General features: G+C 39.3%; 6 protein-coding genes across 9 annotated transcripts; 3 read left to right on the plus strand and 3 right to left on the minus strand.

Annotated features, from left to right (window-relative positions):
- Nucleotides 1-2138: 2138 nt before the first annotated feature.
- RB195_012439 (uncharacterized protein) lies at nt 2139-6735 on the minus strand (the record flags this gene model as incomplete). 3 transcript variants are annotated; one of them, XM_064194292.1, is made up of 6 exons in its annotated part: nt 2139-2301; nt 2368-2510; nt 2569-2680; nt 5454-6013; nt 6068-6208; nt 6550-6735. In XM_064194292.1, the coding sequence occupies 6 exons, from the start codon at nt 6733-6735 to the stop codon at nt 2139-2141; spliced, it is 1305 nt and encodes a 434-aa protein (XP_064051874.1). The 3 variants fall into 3 exon arrangements, with proteins under 3 accessions (XP_064051874.1, XP_013305181.1, XP_064051875.1); XM_013449727.2 differs by lacking the exons at nt 5454-6013; nt 6068-6208; nt 6550-6735 and having other exon boundaries at nt 2569-2742; XM_064194291.1 differs by lacking the exons at nt 2139-2301; nt 2368-2510; nt 2569-2680; nt 6068-6208; nt 6550-6735 and having other exon boundaries at nt 5450-5929.
- A 2379-nt stretch (nt 6736-9114) lies between these two features.
- RB195_012440 (uncharacterized protein) lies at nt 9115-9953 on the minus strand (the record flags this gene model as incomplete). The annotated part of the gene is made up of 4 exons (XM_064194293.1): nt 9115-9280; nt 9353-9516; nt 9593-9769; nt 9834-9953. 4 exons carry the CDS (start codon nt 9951-9953, stop codon nt 9115-9117), a joined length of 627 nt encoding a protein of 208 aa, XP_064051876.1.
- Nucleotides 9954-11448: 1495 nt separating this feature from the next.
- RB195_012441 (uncharacterized protein) lies at nt 11449-15008 on the plus strand (the record flags this gene model as incomplete). Of its 2 annotated transcripts, XM_064194294.1 has the most annotated exons (7): nt 11449-11592; nt 11652-11794; nt 11851-11924; nt 13154-13246; nt 13371-13561; nt 14624-14766; nt 14852-15008. In XM_064194294.1, 7 exons carry the CDS (start codon nt 11449-11451, stop codon nt 15006-15008), a joined length of 945 nt encoding a protein of 314 aa, XP_064051877.1. The 2 variants fall into 2 exon arrangements, with proteins under 2 accessions (XP_064051877.1, XP_064051878.1); XM_064194295.1 differs by lacking the exons at nt 14624-14766; nt 14852-15008 and having other exon boundaries at nt 13154-13284; nt 13371-13388.
- Nucleotides 15009-17229: 2221 nt separating this feature from the next.
- On the plus strand, nt 17230-17948 carry RB195_012442 (uncharacterized protein; the record flags this gene model as incomplete). Its single annotated transcript, XM_064194296.1, has 3 exons — nt 17230-17382; nt 17482-17559; nt 17781-17948. The coding sequence occupies 3 exons, from the start codon at nt 17230-17232 to the stop codon at nt 17946-17948; spliced, it is 399 nt and encodes a 132-aa protein (XP_064051879.1).
- Nucleotides 17949-18980: 1032 nt separating this feature from the next.
- On the minus strand, nt 18981-19997 carry RB195_012443 (uncharacterized protein; the record flags this gene model as incomplete). Its single annotated transcript, XM_064194297.1, has 1 exon — nt 18981-19997. The coding sequence occupies one exon, from the start codon at nt 19995-19997 to the stop codon at nt 18981-18983; it is 1017 nt and encodes a 338-aa protein (XP_064051880.1).
- Nucleotides 19998-21296: 1299 nt separating this feature from the next.
- On the plus strand, nt 21297-22104 carry RB195_012444 (uncharacterized protein; the record flags this gene model as incomplete). Its single annotated transcript, XM_013439222.2, has 3 exons — nt 21297-21449; nt 21550-21627; nt 21937-22104. The coding sequence occupies 3 exons, from the start codon at nt 21297-21299 to the stop codon at nt 22102-22104; spliced, it is 399 nt and encodes a 132-aa protein (XP_013294676.1).
- Between the last annotated feature and the right edge of the window lie 1236 nt (nt 22105-23340).

Consider the following 23340-nt stretch of genomic DNA (forward strand, 5'->3'; position numbering starts at 1 on the left):
ACGGAAAAAAATCCAGGGTTCTTCAATTTTTTGCCTCAGTTAGTTAATGAAATCATTAGAATAACCCGAACAGCTATGATCGTCATGGACGCTGTTAATAAAGGAGGAGGAGGAGGAGGAGGGGCGGTAGGGGGGTGGGAGGGGGAGGACAGGGCAGTCTCCTACATTTTAAAGTGTTTTTGAGAAGTGAAAAGGATCTCCATAGAAAACGTGAATGTGTTTCTGACAAGTACACGAAGTGGCAGTTTATTTATTAATTTTTAGAAAATTGCCGTGCTCGGCTTATACCTTTTCTTGATTGTCGATTGGTTACGCTGAAATATTGGAGACCTTTCTGAGCCTCAAACCAGCTGACTTGGATTCCGAGCATGTGTGGCTTCAACACGATGACGTCGCAGGTCATACTGTATAACGTTCGCTACGAGTGTCAGGAGAAATGCTTCCCCAGCGTTCAATTTCTCCATAGTGGGGCGAAGCGTGGTCAGCACAGTCACCAGCTTCAAGCCCACATGTCTCAAATTTTTTGGAACATCGTCCTCAGTGCCACTAAGGTTTGAAGGACGCCATAAAAGGAAGAAAATCGACGCTATTTGGCCAGAGCTGCCCCGGAAAGTAACAAATAACTTCCGAAAGCATCATAAGAGATGTATACACAACGACGCACGTCTTCTGTCACCATCTATAATTTTTTAAATTCAAATAGATAGACTTTATATCCTTTTCGGAAATATTTTCCTTTTTTTTAGAATTATTTTTCAAAGTGTTTCATAGCTTTAAAATGTGCGAAATCATTATTACCCATCCTGTATTAACTGCGGCAATGATAACTGCAACTGCTGAGTTACTCTTATGATTACAGTAACTGAATGAGGCAAAAAAAATCGGGCAATCCTGCATTTTTTCAAAATCCCTGGAAAAAGTGCAAACACGCAGGGTCGTGCTAGAAAGGGCAGAGTTCAAGCACTAGTCCGCCCCTGGTACGAAGATAAAGTACAGAGGAAGGACTACACCGATTGACTAACATCTGCTAGCTGTACTTTGCAATTTAAAATTTTATTCTACTGTAATTCTCAACGCATATTATTGTCAGCAATAGATAAATTCAAAAAAAAAACAAAGGAAAATTTTTCCAAATAATTTTTAAAAGCCGCACAATCTAGTATTATGTATACTATATTAAAAATATAGAAAAATAAAAGTTTAGACATCTTGATTGAAGTGAAATTGAAAAAAGGTTCTCTATTTTCACTCAGACCTTCTCATTCATTATCATTTGAAGATTACATTCACGGTCCGAACACTTCAAGGATAGGCTTGTCGTAGAAGATCATCTACAAAAAGAGAAGATCCATCACCTTCTTGAATTAAAACTACGACCATGAATGGAATTTGGGGTGATATTAGAACGGTATGCAAAAGGGTTCAGAAATAAATCAGCCGTATCTCTTCTTGCTATTGCTCACATTTTTAGAAAAACTCTACATAAAACAGAAACTAGAAATAAAAAAATTCTGAGAATTTGATCCAATCTTCAATTCCGTTTTTTATTTCAATATTTTTGTTTTTTTTATTATTTTTGGTACATCTTTCAACCTAGCACATCATGAAAATTACCACTCTGTCAATGTACACCCTTTTCCATCTTTTATTCTAAGACATATTCCAGAAACTTCTCAGGTGTTCAGTTGGGTCCTTTGTGACAACTCAATGAGTAAAGAATTGTTCTTTTCTATGGATTGTACTGCTAAATTTGCGATTTTTAATGGCCCTTACAATCCGTAGTTTCTAAACTCTCGAGGATTTTTGTGGTAGAGCTATGTTGAGGTCGGTCGATAGACTTTTGTGGTGAGGCATCGTCCTTTATCAATCATATCAAGTCAGGTCCTAACTGGAACGTAGTTGTGCCTTCAAAACTACTAAGATTCCCCACATACTGTCACACGTTAGACAATCACGAATTTATTCTGTTTCACAGAGAAAATGCTGGATATATGTATATACGAGAAATAATCGTACATGAGAAGTCAAGCACACACGATAATACGTATACAGCACAAAATGATCTACAAATAATTCATATTTCATGTAATCTGAAATTAATACATTCAAAAAATCATAGAAGCTCAACAGAAACATATTCACTTCTCAGGTGCATTCTTCTCTATCGGGATGCTTCTGCTGGTGATGGATGGTTTAGCGAGTTTAGGAGCTTCGATGCGAAGGTGGCCGTCTTCGGTCATGGAAGGTTTGATTTGCTCCACATCCACGTTATCAGGTAGAGCCCATTGGCGAACGAAGGTTCTAAAGACGATGTTATAATATGGAGTGCCAAGGAATGAACAAAAACTTCCAGCTGAATAAATGTACCTCAGTGAGTATCCGTTCTCCTCCTTCACTTCCTGCTTTCCTTCGATTTTAAGGATTCTTCCATCCAAGTCCACCTTTAGCTCTTCCGGCTTGAAATTTGCGACATTCAAAGAAATTGCTAATTTTGACTCATCATCCACAACCTGTGATCAGAAAAAGTAAGCGGAATGGCCTATGAAATCAGTAGAAATTGCTGCGTACCTTATCCAAGCATCCAGCAGAGTCTTCCTTTCGGCGAGAAGCCCTAGACGTTTGTGGCGGCCTCAGAGCCCTCTCGATGATGTCGAGATCATCCAGAAAATCATCAACAAGACTGGGCACAGGACAAAATCTTCGGTTGTAGAGTGAAGATGTCGGCACAATGTAGAGAGACATGGATCGCTAGCAGAGAATCAGCTGTGAGGCGAGGCAGGCAGGGCATCCGCTTATATACGCAGCGCGCTGGCCTTTCTCGAACGTTCGCGAATGTTCCGCGCTCCCCACCCGGCATGGAGCTCGCCTGCAAACAAGCTATGCGCCGCCCATTCTGGAATGTTCCTATGTGACAGCATATAAAAAAGTAACATATTTTTCAAATACAGCTGCTAACATTTTTCATATTATTTTCTTCGCTTCATGGATACTGTATTTGTGCTTTTCCATCCCTCCAACAGATAAACTTTCCATTCTTCTCTCTATATGTCTCTTTAAAGGCATCACCCCATGATTCTGAGGTGGTACGGATTTCGGGTGGATTATTCGTATACGGGATCGCAGATTATGGTGAGGGGTGTGATTCCGTTCCTTTCTTTCTAATTGCCGTAAAGACCGTCCCGGAAAATGCGGCGTGTGCACACGGCTGGCGCGCTCCAATCGAACTCCTTGTGGAAAATAGCGCATCGGAACGCTCGAAGCCGTAAAATTGACGTAATCACCCCTTCTCCTTAATCTACGGTCCCATATACGAATACTCCACCTGAAATCCGTGCTACCTCAGATTCGTGAGGTGATGCCTTTAAGCTGATTTTTTTCAAAGTAGGCCAGCTTTTTATGATTTATAAACTGTCTTTCTTAGACGGGAACAAAATTAATTTTCCTAGTTTTCTTTCTACATAGGATAAGCCAGAAGTATTTTTTAAGCGCTGTGCGCTCGACATTTTGATTCTTATACATTTTTGGAACTTGAAATAGAGTGGAAAGTCCAGAGTGGTATTTTCATGAGTTGCTGGGCGAGATTTTCAGTGATATTTATTCAACCAAATAGGCTTCGACGGCATTCATTTTGTTTAGCAAATCCACATAGTCAATAATTGATAATTATGGAGCTCTGACAAGATCCTGGCTTGATGATGATAGCATTATGAACGAGTACGTACGTGGGAGTTTTTAACAAGACCGTCTTCCCATATTCGAGAGATACCGACCGCTCTATCCTATTCCTGTCGTTAACGACACCGACCAAGCACCATCGATCTGTAAAATCATAACTACACCGTGATTAAGCATTATTGTATTTTAGGTGGTAGACGATGACAAGAGGATCGCACTTTTGCTGCACATGTCACAACTCCAGGCCGGAATAGCAATGAATTTGTACATGGCTTTAAGGCAGCGCACCGTCGAAGGCAAGCAGGAACACAAAAGTGAAGAGCTTCGTGCACGTGTAGTTGAGACGAGTTTTCATGCTTTACTAGTAAGTCATGAGTTGTAAACTGCGTGAATTGCAGATCATTCATCCGGAAATGGACGCCACAGGAAACTGTAGATTTTGATGGACGCAGAACTCTACGACAAAGCTCACCCTGGGGTGGAAGCGACAAAGACGGATGATGCAGCGATGAACAGACGAAAATTCCTATGATGGTTTCGTCGACTAGGAAGTAATCATAACAATCACATAACGAAATTGACTGCTTTAACTCTTGTGCACATAACCACCTGATACAACACATAGAAATCGTAATTTCCTGAACTGTAATCGTAAAACATCCCCTTAAAAATTTCCATTTATCGTTTTTTATTTGCTTGTGTGTACCTTGACTTACTTTATTTTACATTTTTTTAGCTTTGTATTTCTTTGACTTATGTATGTGGTTAGGTGATCTTTCTCAAATTTCGTGGTGTGCCATAATCCAGTATTTTATAGCAGAAAATTTGTTCTTGAGGATCATCCCAGATCTTTCATATACTCTTTTTTTTCCAGAAAAAATTCCAGAAGGATGGAAAATTTTCTGTGGAAATAGTTAGTAAAGTATGGTACAAAATAGGGAGGATGGGCATCACAATGACTGTTTGGAGGAAAAGAAAATTCTGGGAAAAACTGCAAAACATGACCTCTTTCCTTGAACAGCGGAAAACGTTTAAAAAAAACGTAAAAAACGTAAAATAAAAAAAAGAAGCGTAAAAAAAACATAAAGCGTAAGTACAATCAACACGAAAAAGAAGCATTCCTTTCATTCATAAATAAAAAAATCACTTCAGCTATCTGATTAGACTTATTTATTTACTTATCACTTAAGCCCTTTAGATATTTCTTCATTTATTACAGTTTAGGATTGGTTAGCAAAAAAATTGGCAGTGAAGCTGTCCGCGATCCATAGATAAGCAAATATTAATAAAAAAAAGAATGAATAAAAGAACGAATAACTATGAAGATATAGGAGAATGAGCAGTGTTCACCTTGATCACCTTGAACACCTTGACTCCCGTTGATCTTTGAACTGGTCGAGCGGGCCTCAGTAATTCTTCCATTTGTCCCGATCGCGTGCCAGAGTAGCCCAGTGGTTCCTTCTTTCGCGTGGGACACGAAGAACATCATATTTTTCTTTCAAGGACTTCGTGAAGAAATCTGACCATCGGGTCGGCTGTCTTCCTTTAGTGCGCTTAATATCGCGGGGAACCCAGTCGCTCACGGCTCTGGTCCAACGATTGTCGTTAAAGCGCATCACTTAGCAGGCCCACCTTATTTTACTTTCCTTGGCAAACGCGGCGGCGTCTCTAATCTTCGATCGCTGACGTAGGAGAGAACTTCGAATCCCGTCCCTCACTTGCGTGAAACGGGATACTCCCAGCATCACTCTCTCTATTGCGCGTGCAATGACGCTCACCGCGTTTTCTTCCTCTTGCGAAATGCCCAGGTTTCCGAAGCAGGAAGTATGGTGGTGTTGAAGAGGTGAGCACGGAGTCGGGTGTTCCTGGTCTTCTTCACTACATCCTCGATGCTCTTGTACGCTCCCCAAGCCGCTCGTCTCCTCCTGCCCAGCTCGGAAGTCAAGTCGTTCATCATGTTCAGTTCCCGACCCAGATAAACGTAGCTGGTGCACTCGGATATGTTCGTTCCGTTGAGCGTGAATGGGGCATCCGAGACCCATCCGTTCCGCATGAACATCGTCTTTTGTAGATTCAGCTGCATCCACATGTTTCGTCGACCGATGCATCCACATGTTTCGTCGAATTCGGTCAGCATTCGTTCCGCTTGGCTGATGCTAGGTGTTACCAGTACGATGTCATCAGCAAAGCGCAAATGGTGTAGCTGCCGGCCATCAACCTTCACTCCCATGTCGTCCCATTCCAACTTTCGCATTGCGTTCTCGAGGGTGGCTGTGAATATTTTGGGTGAAATTGTATCACCCTGTCGGACCCCCCTCTTCACGTCAATGATGATGTTCTTGTAGAATGGCGAAATTCCGGTCGTGAAGTTACTTTACAACTCTCGAAGTACCTTTATATACTGAGTAGGGACGCCTTGGTTGTCCAAGGCTTCCACGACCGCTTCCGTCTCAACTGAGTCGAAGGCCTTCTTCAAGTCAATGAAGGTGAGACAGGGTGGCATCTTGTACTCTCGTGATACCTCGATGAGTTTCTAAACAGTGTGAATGTGGTCAATCGTGCTGAATCCTTTCCGAAACCCTGCTTGCTCGCATGGCTGTCCTTCATCCAAGACTTTTTCAATCCTATTAAGGATTACTCTTGTAAAGAGCTTGTAGATAACGGACAGTAGGCAAATTGGACGATAGTTGCCGATGTCATGTGGATCTCCCTTTTTATATAACAACACGGTCTTGCTGGTCTTTGTTTAGGAACCTTGCATTCCGACAGATAACGTGTAAAGAGCCTCGCCAGGGTATTGATGAGTACTGGCGGAAGGCTCTTCAGGTGTTCTGGTCTTATTCTGTCGGGACGGGGTGCCGTACGATTTCTTACCGACATGATAGCATGTCGTATTTCGGACGGGAGAACCTCTGGAATGACTTGTCCATCTTCCCTCAGATGGTGAGGAGGCAAGTGGACATGGCTGTCGAAGAGATCAGAGTAGAAGTCATAGATGATTTTCTCCATCCCCCTTCTCGATGCAATGGCTGTTCCCTTTGGGTTCCGGAGAGCAGTCATCCTCGTTTTGCGACTGGCGAAGTCTCGATGGGCATAGCGGATGCTTCCCCCCCCCCCTCTGCAGCTTCAGCCAGCACTTCTGCTCTTCTCTCTTTAAGGTCTTCCTTTATCGTCTCTCTGCAAAGCCTTGCGAGCCCGTACGTGAGTTTTTGGTTTTTTCTTCTTCCCTGCGGCTCATGCTGCTCCATGCATCATGGCCATACGAAAATGACATATTTTCATGCCCGAATGAGATAAGTATGATCAAGTCAACACAATAAAGACGAGAATACCTAAGGCTCTGAATACTATTTCAAATTTTCCACGCATATACTTTCGCTATAATTATGGCACCCTGTATACTCGTGACAGACTAACTCCATTATTTAAAAGCATGATATTCCTTTCTTCTATTCCGCTATAACATTTGGGATTTTCTCGTCTTTTTCTTCAGTGGTTAACACAGAATAGCGCAATAGAGCTAAAGAACGTGAAATTCATCATCATACTAATAAATGTGAGGATCCGACGTCAGATCACGTAAACAGCCATCTCTTACTAAAACAGACGTCTGTTAGCGTTAGGAGTGCTAAATATAGAAAAGTGTACGTACGTAGGAACGCATTTCGCCATGCAGGCAAGCTGTCTTACTTCATTTTACTGCTTTCTGTCGTTGAACACCTCCCCCTACCACTTTACTTTCTTGTATCTTCATCTACATGAGGCAGTGAGATAAGTTCAGCTGCGTCTTGGTGCCTACACGGCTGGGTAGCGCTGTTGGACACGTGTCATCCTCTCCTACTACCTTCTGTCTCTCGCGTACCAATCTGAGGTCGAGCAGGCATAAAAATGGAGTGATTCCCTTCCACCACATCTTTGTGACTTCTGGCATAGGTCAAAAAAACATGTTCAAGATTTCATCTTGAACAACGAGAAAAATATAAACTGAGATTCTCTTGTACGTTACAACTAGAAAGTTTTCTTTTCACAACAACATGAAAAACTGAAACAGTGGAAACCTTGGAGTTCCTAACAAAAAAACTAACACACGCGGATCGAAGTAGCAAAACTTAAGCCAGCTTAAGCATTAGACTATAACACGCTTTCATGTTCAACTATTTTTTTCTTTAGCTGTAGCCAAGATTGGTATTGATCTTCCTTTATTAGGCAACAGCTAACGTTTCGATTTTATCGCCTTCGTCAGAGCCTGGAAATATCTAAACTCTCCACCCCACTCGGAGCACACCATAGAACATTTCATCCAAACTCCGAAGTAGAGGTAGAAGTTAGTATACTATCCTACGAGTTCGAGATCACAGAACGCAGAACACCAGAGGCATTTTGGATCACCGTCAGAAGTCCAACAATGAACAGGAAGGATGAGTGCATTGCGATCACAAGCGAACTATCCCCATATCAACACCCATGAAGGTCTTGATCTACGGGGCGGGCCGTGAGGTCCTTGTAAAAGAACCCTTGTGACTTATGATTGTGGTACGTGGTGGTCTGTTGCGTAACCGGATCTAGTAAATGAGGTAAGTACTAGCAGATGTGTTGCTGTTTTGGTTTACCTGTCGTTTGAATGCTTTCTGTAGGGTGATGAGGCGCATGAGAGGATAAATCACTGATGACTTTGATTTTTCCAGGCTCAGACGAAGGCGATAACGCCGAGACGTTAGCTGTTGTTTAATAAAGGAAGATCGATACCAATCTTGGCTACAGCTCGAGAAAATCAAATAAACTACGTTTCAACATGCCAAGATTCAAAGACAGTCGAACATGGGCAATATTTTTTCTCATGTTTATGTTAAGCTCTTGAACGTCACAACATCTCTTCCGTGCAACGAAATTCAAAGATGTAATTGTTATTCTTAAAAATGTTGCATCTATAAACATAGGCAAAGAGTCGCTATCAAAGATATTGATTAGAGAAAGAGCATAAATCGTAACTCCTCAGTTTATTTCTGTGTTCTGGAAGAAAAAGGCATTCCACCTTGGAAAAACTTAAAAAGTAATATGTTGAAAGACTAGTTTGTGATTAGGTTTAAGCAGTTAGATGAAAAATTTCGGACTTCTCTGCATAATCTGTACTTTTTTGGAAGGGAAAATACTACCCATTTAGGATAAGCACAGTCAGAGGAACGCGAGGAGAAAAGTGGCGACAACAAAAACAGAAAGACATAGACAGATTACACCCAAAAGGAATGTCAGGAGTAAATCAGAGAAGGTGTTCGTCCATTTGATTGTGCGCCTGTCTCATGAAATCACTGTTTATATGTAAGTGAAACATGTAAAGAAAAATAATTACATATCTAAAATGTGAGATCAATGACATAGAAAAGTGAAGAAAATGAGCCAAAAAACTTACAATATGTACAGAATTAGGCTCGAATCAGTCCCCTAGCCAAGTTTTCTGCGTTTCAAGATATTATTCTCTATGGGGATAGTTTTCCACCGCGTTAAAGCTTTTGAAACAGCAGTGGTAAGTTGGCAATTTTTGGATGGCGATGGTTTCACGTAATCCGTAATCATACGTTCAGCTATTTGGAATTCTCGTCTAGAGGGCCTGAAAAACTCGAAGATAAGCAAAAATCTCCTCTTCAAAAAAAAAAAAAATTCCACCAACAACACAACTAACCTCGACAACTGCTTTCCTCCTTTGCTAATTTCTTCTTTTTCTCGGATGCTTGAAGTTCGTCTTCTGGGATTTACGTTGAGCTCTTCAGGTTTATAATTCGACATGTTGAGCGGCGAAATCCTCATTTTGGAACATTCTTCCTTACCCAACAAATGACAGGTCGCCTAAACTATCATGTCTCTCCTTCTCCTTTTTAATTCACAGAATCTTTTTTTTTTGGGTGATGAACAAAAAACTCACATTTTTGATAGCCAGTGGATATCTCTTCTTTTCTACAGAGTTAGTGATTTTCAAAAACTCAAACAAATCAGATATAGTCGTAGGAAGAGTTCGGAATGATACTGTACGATCTGAGAATAGCAAAGGAAAGTAACGAAGAACCGATTTCACACGCTTGGAATCGATTGGACCATTATTCTGGAAAATATGACGCTACTCTTAATATTTGCCGCTAAAACATCTGCTTGGAATATCGACCAACCTCTGCCAACTGACGTTTCCGCTTTTTCAGTGGGAAAGCTTTCTCAAAAGAAGATGATCGGTCTATGACGCTATCCAACAGTTGTGGAAACATCCCAGAAGGCATCAAGCAAACCGCCATAGCCCAAAATCCTGGTGTGTGGGTAGACTAGTCAATCGTAAAGTAGGTCTGTCGCATTTGTATTTGTAACGGTGCCAGAGAATGTTCCAGAAAATTTCAGCGCAGCGTTTGCACTACACATGTGCGAGAGCCCACGCCCCTTCGCGAATGTTCTCCTCTGCGCTTATGAATAAACAGCAAACTGTCAGTGAAATTCGTGGATCTCAACATGCGTTCACTCTTCCTCCTATCTTATCTTTGATTATTGTAAGATTATCTTACTTCGAGGTAAACTTATCGCATTAGTGGAATTCTTCTCCAGAAATTTCGAGGAATTCGGAGACAGCTAGTATTTTAACCACTGGAGAAATTGATATTCACCTGGTCTGTGCTGGAAGCCCAAGTCGTGTGTTTATTGGTTCCATAATTCACAAGTTTTAATTCAATACCATCTTTTCTAAAACACACGCATTATTCCATTCAAACTATTTGCGCTGCTTGATCGACCACTGATTGTTTCGATTTTTCGTTCCGATCAATATAGTAATCCAGTCAGTTTCTGACCGATTTAATTGTAAGCGGGACATTGATTTCCTTTTCATCCAAGTTTTATAGTTTTCGAATCAGTCAGGTACTTAAAAATTTGCGGAATTCGATTTGTTTCCACTGTTGCGAATTCCAGGCGTAGAAATTATTGGAGTTTTCAAAAAAGAGAATTCATAAGTTCTGGAAGAGGCTTACAAAAAGTCAGAACTTTGCTGCTTATTTCAAAAATTAGTTCTCTTTAATTGATCACTCTGCAGTAGCTTCGATCTTTCAGCAAGAAGATAAGGGTAAAAAAAAACAACAATAAGTCATGTGAGGGGCAGCTATAGAACATGTGTGGTAAATAATGTTGGATTTATTTCGAACAGGTTCGCACTTGAAGAAAAAGTTCAGGAAGAGCCGAAACGCTTAAACCTTAGCAAAGGACTCGAATGAGAGGTTTGATCCCCGCAGGTACCGTATGTAGGTTGTTGGTTTCTAGTCATTTCTATCAATCTTCTGTACTATCTACCACCGCAGCGCTTCGAGCGCAGCCGCCTACGCAAATGCACCGTGTTTCATTTCTTTTTGACCTACTTTAGTTCTTCGTTCACGTAATTAGTTATTACTAGCTATTCCGTCTTTTTTTTTGATTTTTACTACTAAATGTGAAAGAAAATTTCTTATGTTTGTGGGTGTTTTTCCCTTTTTTTCTGTTCCTAAACATATATTTGTTTTTGTTTGTCTATTAGTCTGGTATTGTTCTTTTTGTACAGTATTTTGCTCTATTTCTTGTATTTAATTATTTTGGTATTTTATCAATAATTTAATTCTGCTTTGCTTGCTGAAACCATCTTCTTGCGATGCTTCCTTACTTTCAATGTTCTTCCGTTCTCCGATCGGCATGTTTTTGTTGGCTCATATTCTGACGACCATGATGCCTTTTTTTCCAGATTTAATTTGAAATCAATCAATAAAAATCGCAGTCAGTATGGAACTTTGGCATGTTCCACGAATGATGAGTCATATGATGAATGAAATGATGCGTGGCTTTGGTCGGTTCGACCCGAGCATCTATCCATACTGGAGGGATGCGGATCACTCAGTGTTGCACGTGGCCAATGAAACTCAACAGGTATGCATTTTCAGGTATGCGTGTCATTACTGGAATTAAACCTCATTACCATATTTTAGGTAGTTAACGATGACAAGAAGTTCGCCGTATCCGTGGATGTGTCACAATTTCATCCGGGAGAATTGAATGTACATTTGGAAGGGCATGATTTAGTGATTGAGGGTAAACAAGAACACAAAAGCGAGAACGGCTATATGCAAAGGTTAAAGCTGAAGCAAGCACATCTTTATTAGCGAAAGATCTAATCTGTTAATTAAGGGCCTTCATACGTAAATGGACGCTACCGGAAGGAGTGGATTTAGAGGGTGTCCGCACTCAACTCAACGATAAAGGTCATCTCAGCGTTGAGGCGCCAAAGAGCACTGAATCGACCGCACAAAGAAGGAACATCCCCATTATGGCTGCACCATCGAGCATATAAACAAAAATCTACTGTGTATTTTCATTACCGTAATCACTTCGCTTATTCGCTGAGCTTAAACAATTCGTTGCCTTAAACGTGTACAGTCTTGTTGTCCGCTTTCTTCACCAATTTAATACTTGTTGAAACATGTGCAGTATTGTAATGTTTTGCTAGATACCCGCCTATTTAACCAATTTTTTTTGTAGAGGTTTTCTTATAAGCTAGCTAATAAATGTTTTTTTGTAATATCGTACTTTCTATTTATTTATTTATGTTTATTTGTACTTTTGGCAAACTCAGCGTATTTTGTATTTCAAAAAAAGGCAAAAAAAACTTGCCTTTTTTTACGAATCAACTAATGACCTATATTGTTTTATTTTGTTCAGTGCGGCTACAAGGAAGCTCTGAAAAGTTCCAGCTGATTTTTGGTAGAAAAATTGGAATGACTCTTAGGAAAGGTTTTTCCCGCGGAAAATCATGTGACACAACCTGGTGTAGTTGTTTAATCCAAGTTTCATGCTATCATAATCAGTGATTCTTTTTTAAACTTTGGTTCTTGGCTTGGAATGAATTATCTGTTCCTGGTTTAGTATGAGTGCCAGAACTTGCAAGAGATTTCAGGTATTTGGCATGAGTAACCAGATTACCGCAAACGTACGGGTACAAGTACTAATTTTTGTGCACTGCAAGGTTTATAGAAATTGAATTATAAAGAAGAGAAGAAAAGAAGCGGAAACAAGGCAAAGAGTATGTGTCAAACGGAGAAAACGCATAAATAATAGGAAAAAAACGCATGAAACATGAAACATAAATAAACAAACAAAAACATAACAAACATAAAACGAAGAAGAACGCATGACCACAGGAAGAAACATGAGGGCCGCTGAATATACATGTGAACTCAACCTTTGTTAAACCAATAGCTGCAAAAAGTAGTGAAAAAAATATTACTGCGACGTTTTCCTTTAGTTCTTAACTCCTGACGTTTTATTACTTACTGCTTTACTGTATTTGTGAATATTTATTTTGTTATCTATACTATAAATAACGTACACACTTTAGCATGTGAATGTGTATTTGGATTTCTGGCTTTTGCGAGAACAAAGCGAATCACATTGTTGACAAAATTGCAATAAAACAATATTATCTATTTTGCAGACCATAAAGTATGCGAACGCGATACGGCGCGACATCATGCGAATGAATGCGACAAAGCATGTTTGCTTTCGCCTATCGAGGATTACTATCACGGTGAGTTTCATTTATTTACGCTAATTGAGTTCACCAATGTGAGTTTTAACTTCTCAACACTCAACTTCTCAACTAACCTACTGCAACTATAAATCCAATATGTCGTAAAGTCGCTCTATTTCAGCCAGCAACCATTCAATAGTAGTCAAAATCATGGATGAATCCTCGCCGTTTCAACAAATGCTTAGAAAAATGTATCACATAATGGATGATTATTTGAGAGAAGTATCCAGACATGGTGATGAGGAAGCAATTGCACCATACTGGGATGGAACCGGCTGTTCCATACTTCATGACGCTAACGAGGCTCATCAAGTACGCTTCACTCCAGACGCGAGCAAATGTATGCAGTATGAACGGACGTGTGACGTGTCCCCAGAATTGCGTAGTTCAGCGACGCCACCTTCAGAGCAAAGAATAAGTCTCAAGAATTTTAATTACTCTAGCCAACTATATTTCTCTAATGTATGACACATAATGTGAAAGGTACCCTCATTTCTTAGTTTCATCCGGTTACTATTAATGTACAAACCGTACCACAATTCATGGATCAACTGAAACTCGTGAAGATTATGGAGTTTGAACAAAAGAGAACTCACTCTTGTTCCACCTTTTGTTATTAAAGCTGCTCTTGTTCTGACTCATAGCAAGGTATTTTTTTCCAAAAGTGACACTTGAACGATTTGAAATAAAAAGAAAAATTGAAAATATTCCTGAGCAGCAAATTCGTAGTTCTTCCGTGTTACGTACTGTAACGCAAGCAGCTTTACGTTCAAGGATTAGTGGAAGAGCAATGCCACATGCGTCAAACAACAAAAGGGACACATTTCCCGCATTCGAGTGATGCCATAACGTCAATTTCTTGATCTGGGTCTACAGTAAGATCTTGGATTTTTCTGTCATCCAAATGACGAGACAATTATATAATTTTCTGACATAAATGTAGTTACAGTGTGTTACTTTCAAAGTAAGTTTAAAGTCGAAATTTCCACGACGTTTTGCGAATAAGAGTCACTAAAATCTATCTAATAAGTGTGAATTCTTTTTAGTGTTCTCTTAATAATACAAGAATTTTGCATAAGACTTCTCGTGATCCTTTTCATTTGCATTTTTACAATTGAATTCCACCAATTGCTGTAAATTAACTTTTATCCAGCTCCATGTCTGTTCGCTTCTGTCTTTCAATGCCAGAACAGAGTTTTTTTTCACCTCCATGAAGATAAGGCAATTTTTTAACTTATTTCGCTACAATTATCTGAAAATTTTCATGGAGTTGACTTGAAGTCATGTTCAAAGGAGAATTTAGCTTTAATCAGAATGAATATTCTGAGGAACTGAGAATATAAGAAAGAAAACCTGTTTCCTGATCACTCTTAGGTGGTCAACGATGACGAAAAATTCGCTGTTGCCTTGGATGTGTCACAATTCAGACCGGAAGAGTTGAAAGTGAATTTGCATGGGAGGGTACTAACTGTTGAAGGAATGCAGGAATATAGAGATGATGACAGTTATATGACGCGGTAACACTATACTGTTTGCAAATTTTTAATATTATTAAATTTTAGAAATTTTTAGTGATAAAATGTAGTGGTAATATGCGTTTAGGTCGTTTGTCCGCTCATGGACATTGCCGGAGAATACAAACCTGGCAGAGTTGCATAGTGTGCTAGACGATCAAGGAAGACTTATAATTGAAGTCCCAAAGGATGAAGTCAGCGAGGAGAGGAAAGAAATTCCTATTCGTTCCTCACGCTGTGAATAGGTTTTACAAAGAAGAAATGCTTTTTAACGTAGATGATGTCAATCAATAAATATGTTTCGTGTTTATTATTACTGTCATTATATGTGTTACATAAAGAATAGCAACCTTGGATAGATGTTTCTATTTTTATTTCTCACTAATGTGAGTGAAAATGTTCTACTCTAAACTCATCCTCTACATGGGACCGACATACCGTGTGGACTTTGTGAAAAATCATCAGGAAGAAGAAAGGTATAGCTGCGTGAGTTAGCAGTTGTGTTGGCTGTCTGCAAAGGGGAAAGAACTTGCGCTGTATGGATTCGCCTGCATAATGTAAAATAAAATATCAAATGAATGTGAAATATCAGAGGAGATGATCGAAATGGAGAGCCATTCTTAAAAGCTTTTTGATAATTCACTTGGACTTCGTTTTCTCGGGCTGCTCAGTCTTCAATTAAGATATATTAGATGGAAATGCAGCTGTTATTGTATTTTATTTTACATAAATCCGTTTCAATTTTATCCTTAAGTGCTACCTTAATGTATTTTCTGCATTATGATCATCCATGTAATCACCAAAGCTGTTCATACAATGGAAAATCGGAATTTAAAATTGCCACGATTTGATTAATCCAACAATTATTTGGTTAAAGACTGTAGCATATCACGGAACTGGCGTAGTTAGGCAGATTATGAGGCTAAACACGGTAAACTTCCTGCAATCGTCCCGAAGAACTGAATGGGGAACGGCGTTTGTTCCTAGGAGTTACGTGAGAATCCTTTACCTTTGTTTAGGCGGCGCGTCCACGAACGAGCTGTCGAAGATCAACGAGGGCTAGTCAACAGCCTATACAAGTGAAACCGATGAATTGGCTGCTTAAGGAACCGGATTATACGCAACGGTGGCGCGTTCTGATGTACCTTGTAGTGCTAAAGCGGTTCCCACGCTGTTTTTTTTTTGGGAAGATTAGTTGAAATTGTGCTGGACCACTTTCATATTAGTCTGGACCCCGAACATTATATTCTCCTACAAGTTCGCCGACTACGTCAGTTTCGTAAGATAGATGTTTCAACCGACATAAAAAAGGAGCGAGCCAAGGAAGAGAAATCCCAGAAACCTGAAATGGAATGCGACTAGTGAAATTTCCTTCTACTGGACGTGGAGATTGAAATATTGATGTTCTTCTATAGCATTTTTGGTACTCAGGGAAATTGGCTATCAATACCGATAAAGAACCAAACATGGAAAAAGGGGTATAATTGTCGTTAATGCAGCTCTGAGAATACTTTGTCTTTTACTTAAGATGATCTTCGAGTAAGGTCCCGTTCGGTTCACAAATAATGTCTAATGATACTATTTTAAAGGTATCCTAACTTCCTTAGTTTTTTTTTCTGCTCATAATTTTAAGAGAAAAAAAAACAGCCGTATGTTAGAATAAAACGAAAATAATGAGCACCTACGATGGCAGGGACGTAATCAGCGTGAGCTGATGACTCACACTTACTAGGAATTCCTCGGGGCGGGTGTGGCGCAGTCGGTTAGAGGTCCGTTGTAGCCACACGGTCGAGGGTTCGAAACAGCCCTAGCGCAAACCAAGCCTTTCATCCCTCCGGGGTCGATAAATTGGTACCAGACTTGTCTGGGAGGATAAAAACACTGACTTGATCATCGGCTGGCCCCCGCAAGTCATTGTAAAGGCCAACACGCGTTCCAAAACCTCAACGATCTCGAATTCCAGTAAAACGCGTTGGCGCATCCCAAGTGGATTGATACGCCAGTGACTGACTTTTAATGAGCACCTAATTATAGTTATTATATGAAAGTAATGTGACTGCGGTGCTTAAGGTTCAAAACTATCAATTGTGTCTCGTTCGCATTTTTTCGAACGCCACGTTTCACTTCGATTTCGACATCCTTCCCAAAAAAGCATATAATCAGCATTAAGCTGGTTTTATGGACAAGTATATAAGATGGTGTTTGAAACCATTACATCACTTTAAGCTTTTCATCCTCTATTTGAACACTTGTTTTCAATAATAATAATAATAATAATAATAATAATAATAATAATGATAATAATAATAATAATAATAACAATAATAATAATAATCATAATAATAATAATAGTAATAATAATAATAATGATAATAATAATAATAATAATAATAATAATAGTAATAATAATAATAATAATAGAAGGATAATATCGTGTTCAAAATCCTGAGAACAGGTGAAATTTAGATGCGCTACCTTCTTCTGCTCGCATTCTGCATCTGGATTGCTTATGCAAAAGAAAAGTGTTCCTGGGAAGGGAGAAAATTCATCGCAGCTTTAGTGAAGGAAGCACCCAAGCCCACCGTTGAAGCAGCGGAGAAAGTTTTTCAAAAAAAGCTTGTACGCTATTCCTAATTGTTCCGTAAGGAACGCTTAAATTTGTAGATATTACAACCTAACAACGTACGAGTATGAAAATGTAGAAATTTCGATTTTCAGAATGGAGAGGACCCAATAATTTCAGTAACATTTAAAGAGGAGGACGGCAAGGAGTACACCTACGTGATGGTTGGACAGGTACATGATTTTATTCTTTGCCGAAATCGTACTAGAAGAAGAAAGCGGAAGAAAAAGAAGAAAAATCATTTGGCCCAACAACTGATTAGTGTTGGTAAAAAGCTTACTTAATGTGGTTTAGAAGTCACTGATAGCAGTCACCTTCTAGAATTAAAAGTTGCAATCATAAATTTATTGCAGCGAGAACAAAGACAAAATAGCAGTGCTTTTTTCTCTTTCAGGGAGAGTCCGAGAAGGTGGATGTTTGGGTATTCGAAAACAGTGGATCAACACTAGTGAACGGTAAAGCCAGTGACGGCAAAACTCTTCTCTACAAGATAGCTCATTGCAGTAGTTTTGGTGGAAGACCAAGAATGTACAAATCCTTCCAATTAGCATTGGAAGAGTAGTACAATTTTTAAAGCTGTGATGTGGGTTTGATATTCTAGAACATAAAGTTGTTCGCATACACTTGTGTTAATCATCACACATTTTCTAAGGCTAAATACTAGTATTCCATTCTTTTTGAGAAATTTGCGCAGCTGCTATATCATTGGCTCCCTACAAAAAACCTACAACATATGACAACATTTTGAGGAGGCTTCCAAAATCGATTTCATCCCTACCCATCTCCACGGAAAAAGAGTTCCAGCAGAATAGCTTTCATATGAGATCTTGATCTGGTTCCTCTTCAAAGATGAGAAAAATTCCAATGAAATGAAATAACTCTGCTGCTTCAGTCAAGGCTACTATCTACGATAGTCAGGGCTCTTTCACTGCTTGCAACACTCTGAACTATTAGAAATCATACAAAAAAATGTTCAAGTAATGGAATTTTTTGGGAATCTTCTTGATTTCGCGGACTTGATTATTTCTTGCTAGTTTTTTGTTTTAATATCGGAGTGCAACATCACCTGTATCAACAGTGCTCTTGTTGTGCTCGAGTGACGTGTTCCAAATTCTAAATTTTCTAAGCAAAAAATAATTTCGCGTTGTGCAAGGCATAAAAACGTTCTGAAAAAACCTCTCACTACAGCGAAATCTAACAAAATAGTTCGAATGTTCTTTTGTCTTGAAACCTCGGCATATTCTGTCTGTGTTTTGCTATAGTGTGCCTACGAAGTTTTTAGATGGAACCTTTATTTGCCTGACGTTTCGGCTTTTTCGCCGTCTTCAGAGGCCTAAATAGAGGATGACTGGAACAATGCTACGTTTATCCCGTCAAGTGCCACACCACCCTGGGTCAGTGTTTCGATAATCGTTCAGGGTAGTGAAAACAGAAACCCATCTACATTGAAAATGGTCTTACGTGTTGCTCCACCGGATGTGGCGCGGCTGGTTGCACGCATTTGTCACTCAGTGTACCAGCGAATGAGTATTACTGCGCGTAGATCACCAGCGACGATATAGATGATTTGATCTACACAAAGAATATCAGGCGGTTATAGGTCACTGAGCGGTACAAGTGGCAAGAACTCATTCGTTATCGACAAGCATTCATTCCCATTATTCATTGAAGGGTTACTTTTAAGAATCCAAAACGCCTCCAACGTCTTCCTTGCCGATATTTCTGTTTCGTGAGCCAGTATAACGCATTTCACATCGTAATCGTTCCCGTTGTGGGCCTCATGTCTGTGCCTTCCTAGTGGTGTTATCAAACTTTTTCGTCGTTTTCCGGCCATGTGTTCATTAATCCTCACTCCAAGATTCCTACCGGTCTCCCCAACGTAAGTTGCATTGCATATCAAGCACTCAATCTCATATATTACCCCTATTTTTGCGCAGTCGCCTGTTTTTCCGTAAGGACAAATAATACATCTTTCACAGATGCAGTATCTATCATATAGTCTGTTTCTAACAAGCTGGCTTTTGATGTTTGCATTTGGGATATTTACCAAGATCACGTCATTTTGTAATTGTGCTTGGATAATGCTGCGCTGAACAGCGGCACTGACACTGTCAGAGATAAAAGGAAGACAAAGAGAAATTTTGTTTTCGCGCGGAATATTGCTATTTACAGTGCGGGTTCTTCGGTGATGCGGACGTACTGTATGGCCATTGGCACATGCGATTTTCAAGGCTAGTCTTCGTGATTCGTGTCGTTCTTGATTGCCAGTGCATACTTCACTAGCGGTTTTGAACATATTACGAATCACTGCGCGTTTTACTGCAGTCGGATGTGCAGATTTGGCGTGCAATATGATGTTCTTGCAACTTTCTTTGCGATACCACTTTACTCTAATAATGCCGTTTGAAGTACTTATTTGTGTGTTGAGGTACGGAAGCCATCCTTCTTTTGGGGTTTCTCGTGTGAGTCTTATATATTGCGATTGTTGGTTGAGTATTCGGAAACACTCGTCCACTTCGGACTGTGTTGATGTTATGATGCAACAGTCGTCAATATATCTGCAATTCATTATTGGTCTACGCGAAAGCACTGGTTCTTCGATTCTGCTCATGAAGCAGATCGCCAGTACTGGTGCTAATCGTTGAAAAAGCCGAAACGCCAGGCAAATAAAGGTTCCATCTAAAAACCTCGTAGGCACACTATAGCAAAACACTCTAACAAAATAGTTGTTTTACCTTGTGAATACATTTAGATGGACAGAGCTCCTTTCAGACTCGTCAAATATGGAAAAATTATGTGAAAATAGAAGTGAACAATCCCAAGAATTTTTAAATTCGCCATTCTCGAACAGTCTAAGATGTCAACATCAGTTTCGCCTCCCAGCTCTTAACAAAATCTACTCCATTCCACCTTCATCAGACTCGGAGGCAAAAATCGGCGATAAGCTTGGATTACCAGAGCTGGTACTAATGAACGAATCAATCGATAAAGACATGCACTGTTTTCGCTGTATTAAAGGCAGCGTATCGCAAAACTGACATAATTACGAAAATTGTGGGAAAATATAGAGTTCGAAGTGTAGATTAAGAGGATGAACACCGCCCCACTCTTTTTCTTCTAATTGTCGTTGAAACGGGGTACGGTGCTATGTGATTAATTGGAACTGGTCACTGTTGCGCACGCTCCGCATCCATACACGAGTCTTCGGAGGGTCATGAGGTCTTTCCAGCAGCCCGTTCAAGAAAAATCGACGAAAACACAGCTGAGAGAACTGAAACAAATGACGGAAATTGTCGTCTGATCCGGATCTTCTTAGGAAGGATTACAATCGATGGCTAACGATACTATGTTGGAGCCATCCCCACTTCCTTAGCATAATATCCGGTGATCTTTGTAATTTCAAGAGAAAAATAACCAAAAAACAAGGCTAAAATAATTAGAACTGAATTTGATATTAACAGATTACATGGCTCAACTATCTTTGTTCGCATTCCACAGCGATCAATCCCTCCTCGTCCACATCGCTTCGTTTCCATTTAGCGCTAAAAAAGCATAATGGGAGGAGCATTAAACTGCTTTTAGTGACAAGTATATAAGATCTAATTTGAAACTATTACACCACTTTTAGCTTTTCTTCCTCCATTTGCACCCTTATTTCCTTACAAAATTCTCCTTATAAATGAAAAGTATGTAGTCGTAATAATAATAATAATAATAATAATAATAATAATAATAATAATAATAATAATAATAATAATAATAATAATAATAATAATAATAATAATAATAATAATAATAATAATAATAATAATAATAATAATAATAATAATAATAATAATAATAATAATAATAATAATAATAACAGAAAAATAATGTCTTCTTCAAAATTCTAAGAACAGGAATGATTTAGATGCGATTCCTTGTTGTGCTAGCATTCTGCATCTGGATTGCTTATGCTAAAGATGGTTGTACATGGGATGGGAAATATTTTTTCGAAGATTTCGTAAAGAATGCACCCAAGCCCATCGTTGAAGCAGTGGAGAAAGCGCTTAAAAAAAAGCTTGTACGCCATTCCCAATTGTTTCGTAAGGAATGCTTCAATTTGTAGATATCACAACCTAACAACCTACGCGTATAACAAATATATAAATTCCGATTTTCAGCCTCAAACCAACCTACTTGCTTCAGTAAGAGTTAAAGAAGCAGACGATAAGGAGTACACCCACGTGATGACCGGAAGGGTAGATGATTTTGTTCTTTGCCGAAGTTTGAACTATCAAAAAAAGAGAAAGTGAGATGAGGAATTAAATTTTAAGGATTGATTAGTATTATTGAAACATTTGTGTACACTAGGTATACTTTGTGTGGTTTTGAAATGAAGGGTAGCAGTTGGCTTGAAGAGTTTAACAACTGATTAGTGTTGGTAAAAAGCTTACTTAATGTGGTTTAGAAGTCACTGATAGCAGTCACCTTCTAGAATTAAAAGTTGCAATCATAAGTTTATGACAGTGAGAAAGAAGACAGAATAACGGTGTATTTTTCTCTTTCAGCCAGCGTCCGAGAATGTGAATGTGTTGGTATTCGAAAATAAAGGATCAACACTGGTGTTCGCTAAAACTAGTGACCACGAAGCAATGATGTCCATATTGACCCGTTGCAAGAGAGTTGGTGGCAAACCAAAACTACCGAACTTCTTGAAACAATTTTTCAGAAATTAATATCACTCTTTTGGGTGTAACGGGGTCGTGATATTACAACAAATAAAGTTTGATACATACAATTCTGTTCCTCATCAGACATTTTACTAAATTCTAGTATTTCATTCTTTTCAAGAGATTTGCGCAGCTGCTGTATCTTTCGCTCATCCTCTCAAATCAAAAAATTAAAAGTAGCGCTATTTTCTATATACTTGAGGTTGGATTGGTTCCAGTGACGGTCCCTTTGTTTCTATTGAAGAAATTCAAGCAATGGTGAAATGTTTTATAGTTTTAGAGTTTTCATAGTTCAATTAGAGAGTATTCAAAGTTGTTTCACACCTGTGCTCCTTCGATACCACCATGTTCCTTCCTTGATGTTCCTTTTTGTTTTACCAAAATCATTGCACAGAATGAAACATAAAGTCAGCAAGTTGTTGCTTAAAAATACCTAAGGTTCTCCTGTCAAGGGTAAAAAAAATTTTAAGGCATCCTGATGTGGTGAGAGATTCAGCGAGAAAAGCTAGAGATGGGGTTGTAGATTGCCGGATCAGATGTGGTTTCGCTCACTTCTCTCTAGTCGTCCTAATAAACGGTATTGGAACCGCATTAGTTCCTATGAGAAACGTAAAAGCGATCCTATATGTTCACGTTCTGTCCCCCCAACAGCCTATTCGTTGGCTTCACTTGAATGGGCAGCCGAACTGAACTAAATGGCTTTCGAGTCCTGGGCAGCCGTGTGGAGCCCGTACACAAGGATGCCGCAAGGCATTGCAACTGTACTCGTCGGAAAAGAACAAAAATCACGAATGTGAGGATATTTAGTTTGCTCAGTTATTGTTTCTCGTGCTTTTTTGCCTTGTAACGACGTCTGTAGTCGATGATTCATTCTGCAGCTTCAGCTAACGCTGTATGGCGGCCGATTCATAGTTTTTAGCCTCGCAGCCACAAGGATTATTCATTTTAGGCAAAGATTTTTACAGGGCGATCGAGAGTTTCTTAGTACTAGCATGTGCAAGACACCGCAATGGTTTACTCTGCCTCATTGTTCCGCATAAATAGCCACAGAAAGCTACTTGTATCATTTTTCGTACCCTTCACTTCTAAATGTTGTTCATCCTTTTACTCGCTCTCTTTTCTATTCTATTATAGATAACTCTTATCACTAGTGTTGTTTCTGTCACATCGTTTTAATTACCTAAGTTTGAGGGAATGCCGAATAATTATCCGGCTGAGTATCCCGCGTGGTATATCGAACAA

This window comes from Necator americanus, chromosome III (assembly GCF_031761385.1).
Source record: "Necator americanus strain Aroian chromosome III, whole genome shotgun sequence".
In the NCBI taxonomy this organism is placed as follows: domain Eukaryota; kingdom Metazoa; phylum Nematoda; class Chromadorea; order Rhabditida; family Ancylostomatidae; genus Necator; species Necator americanus.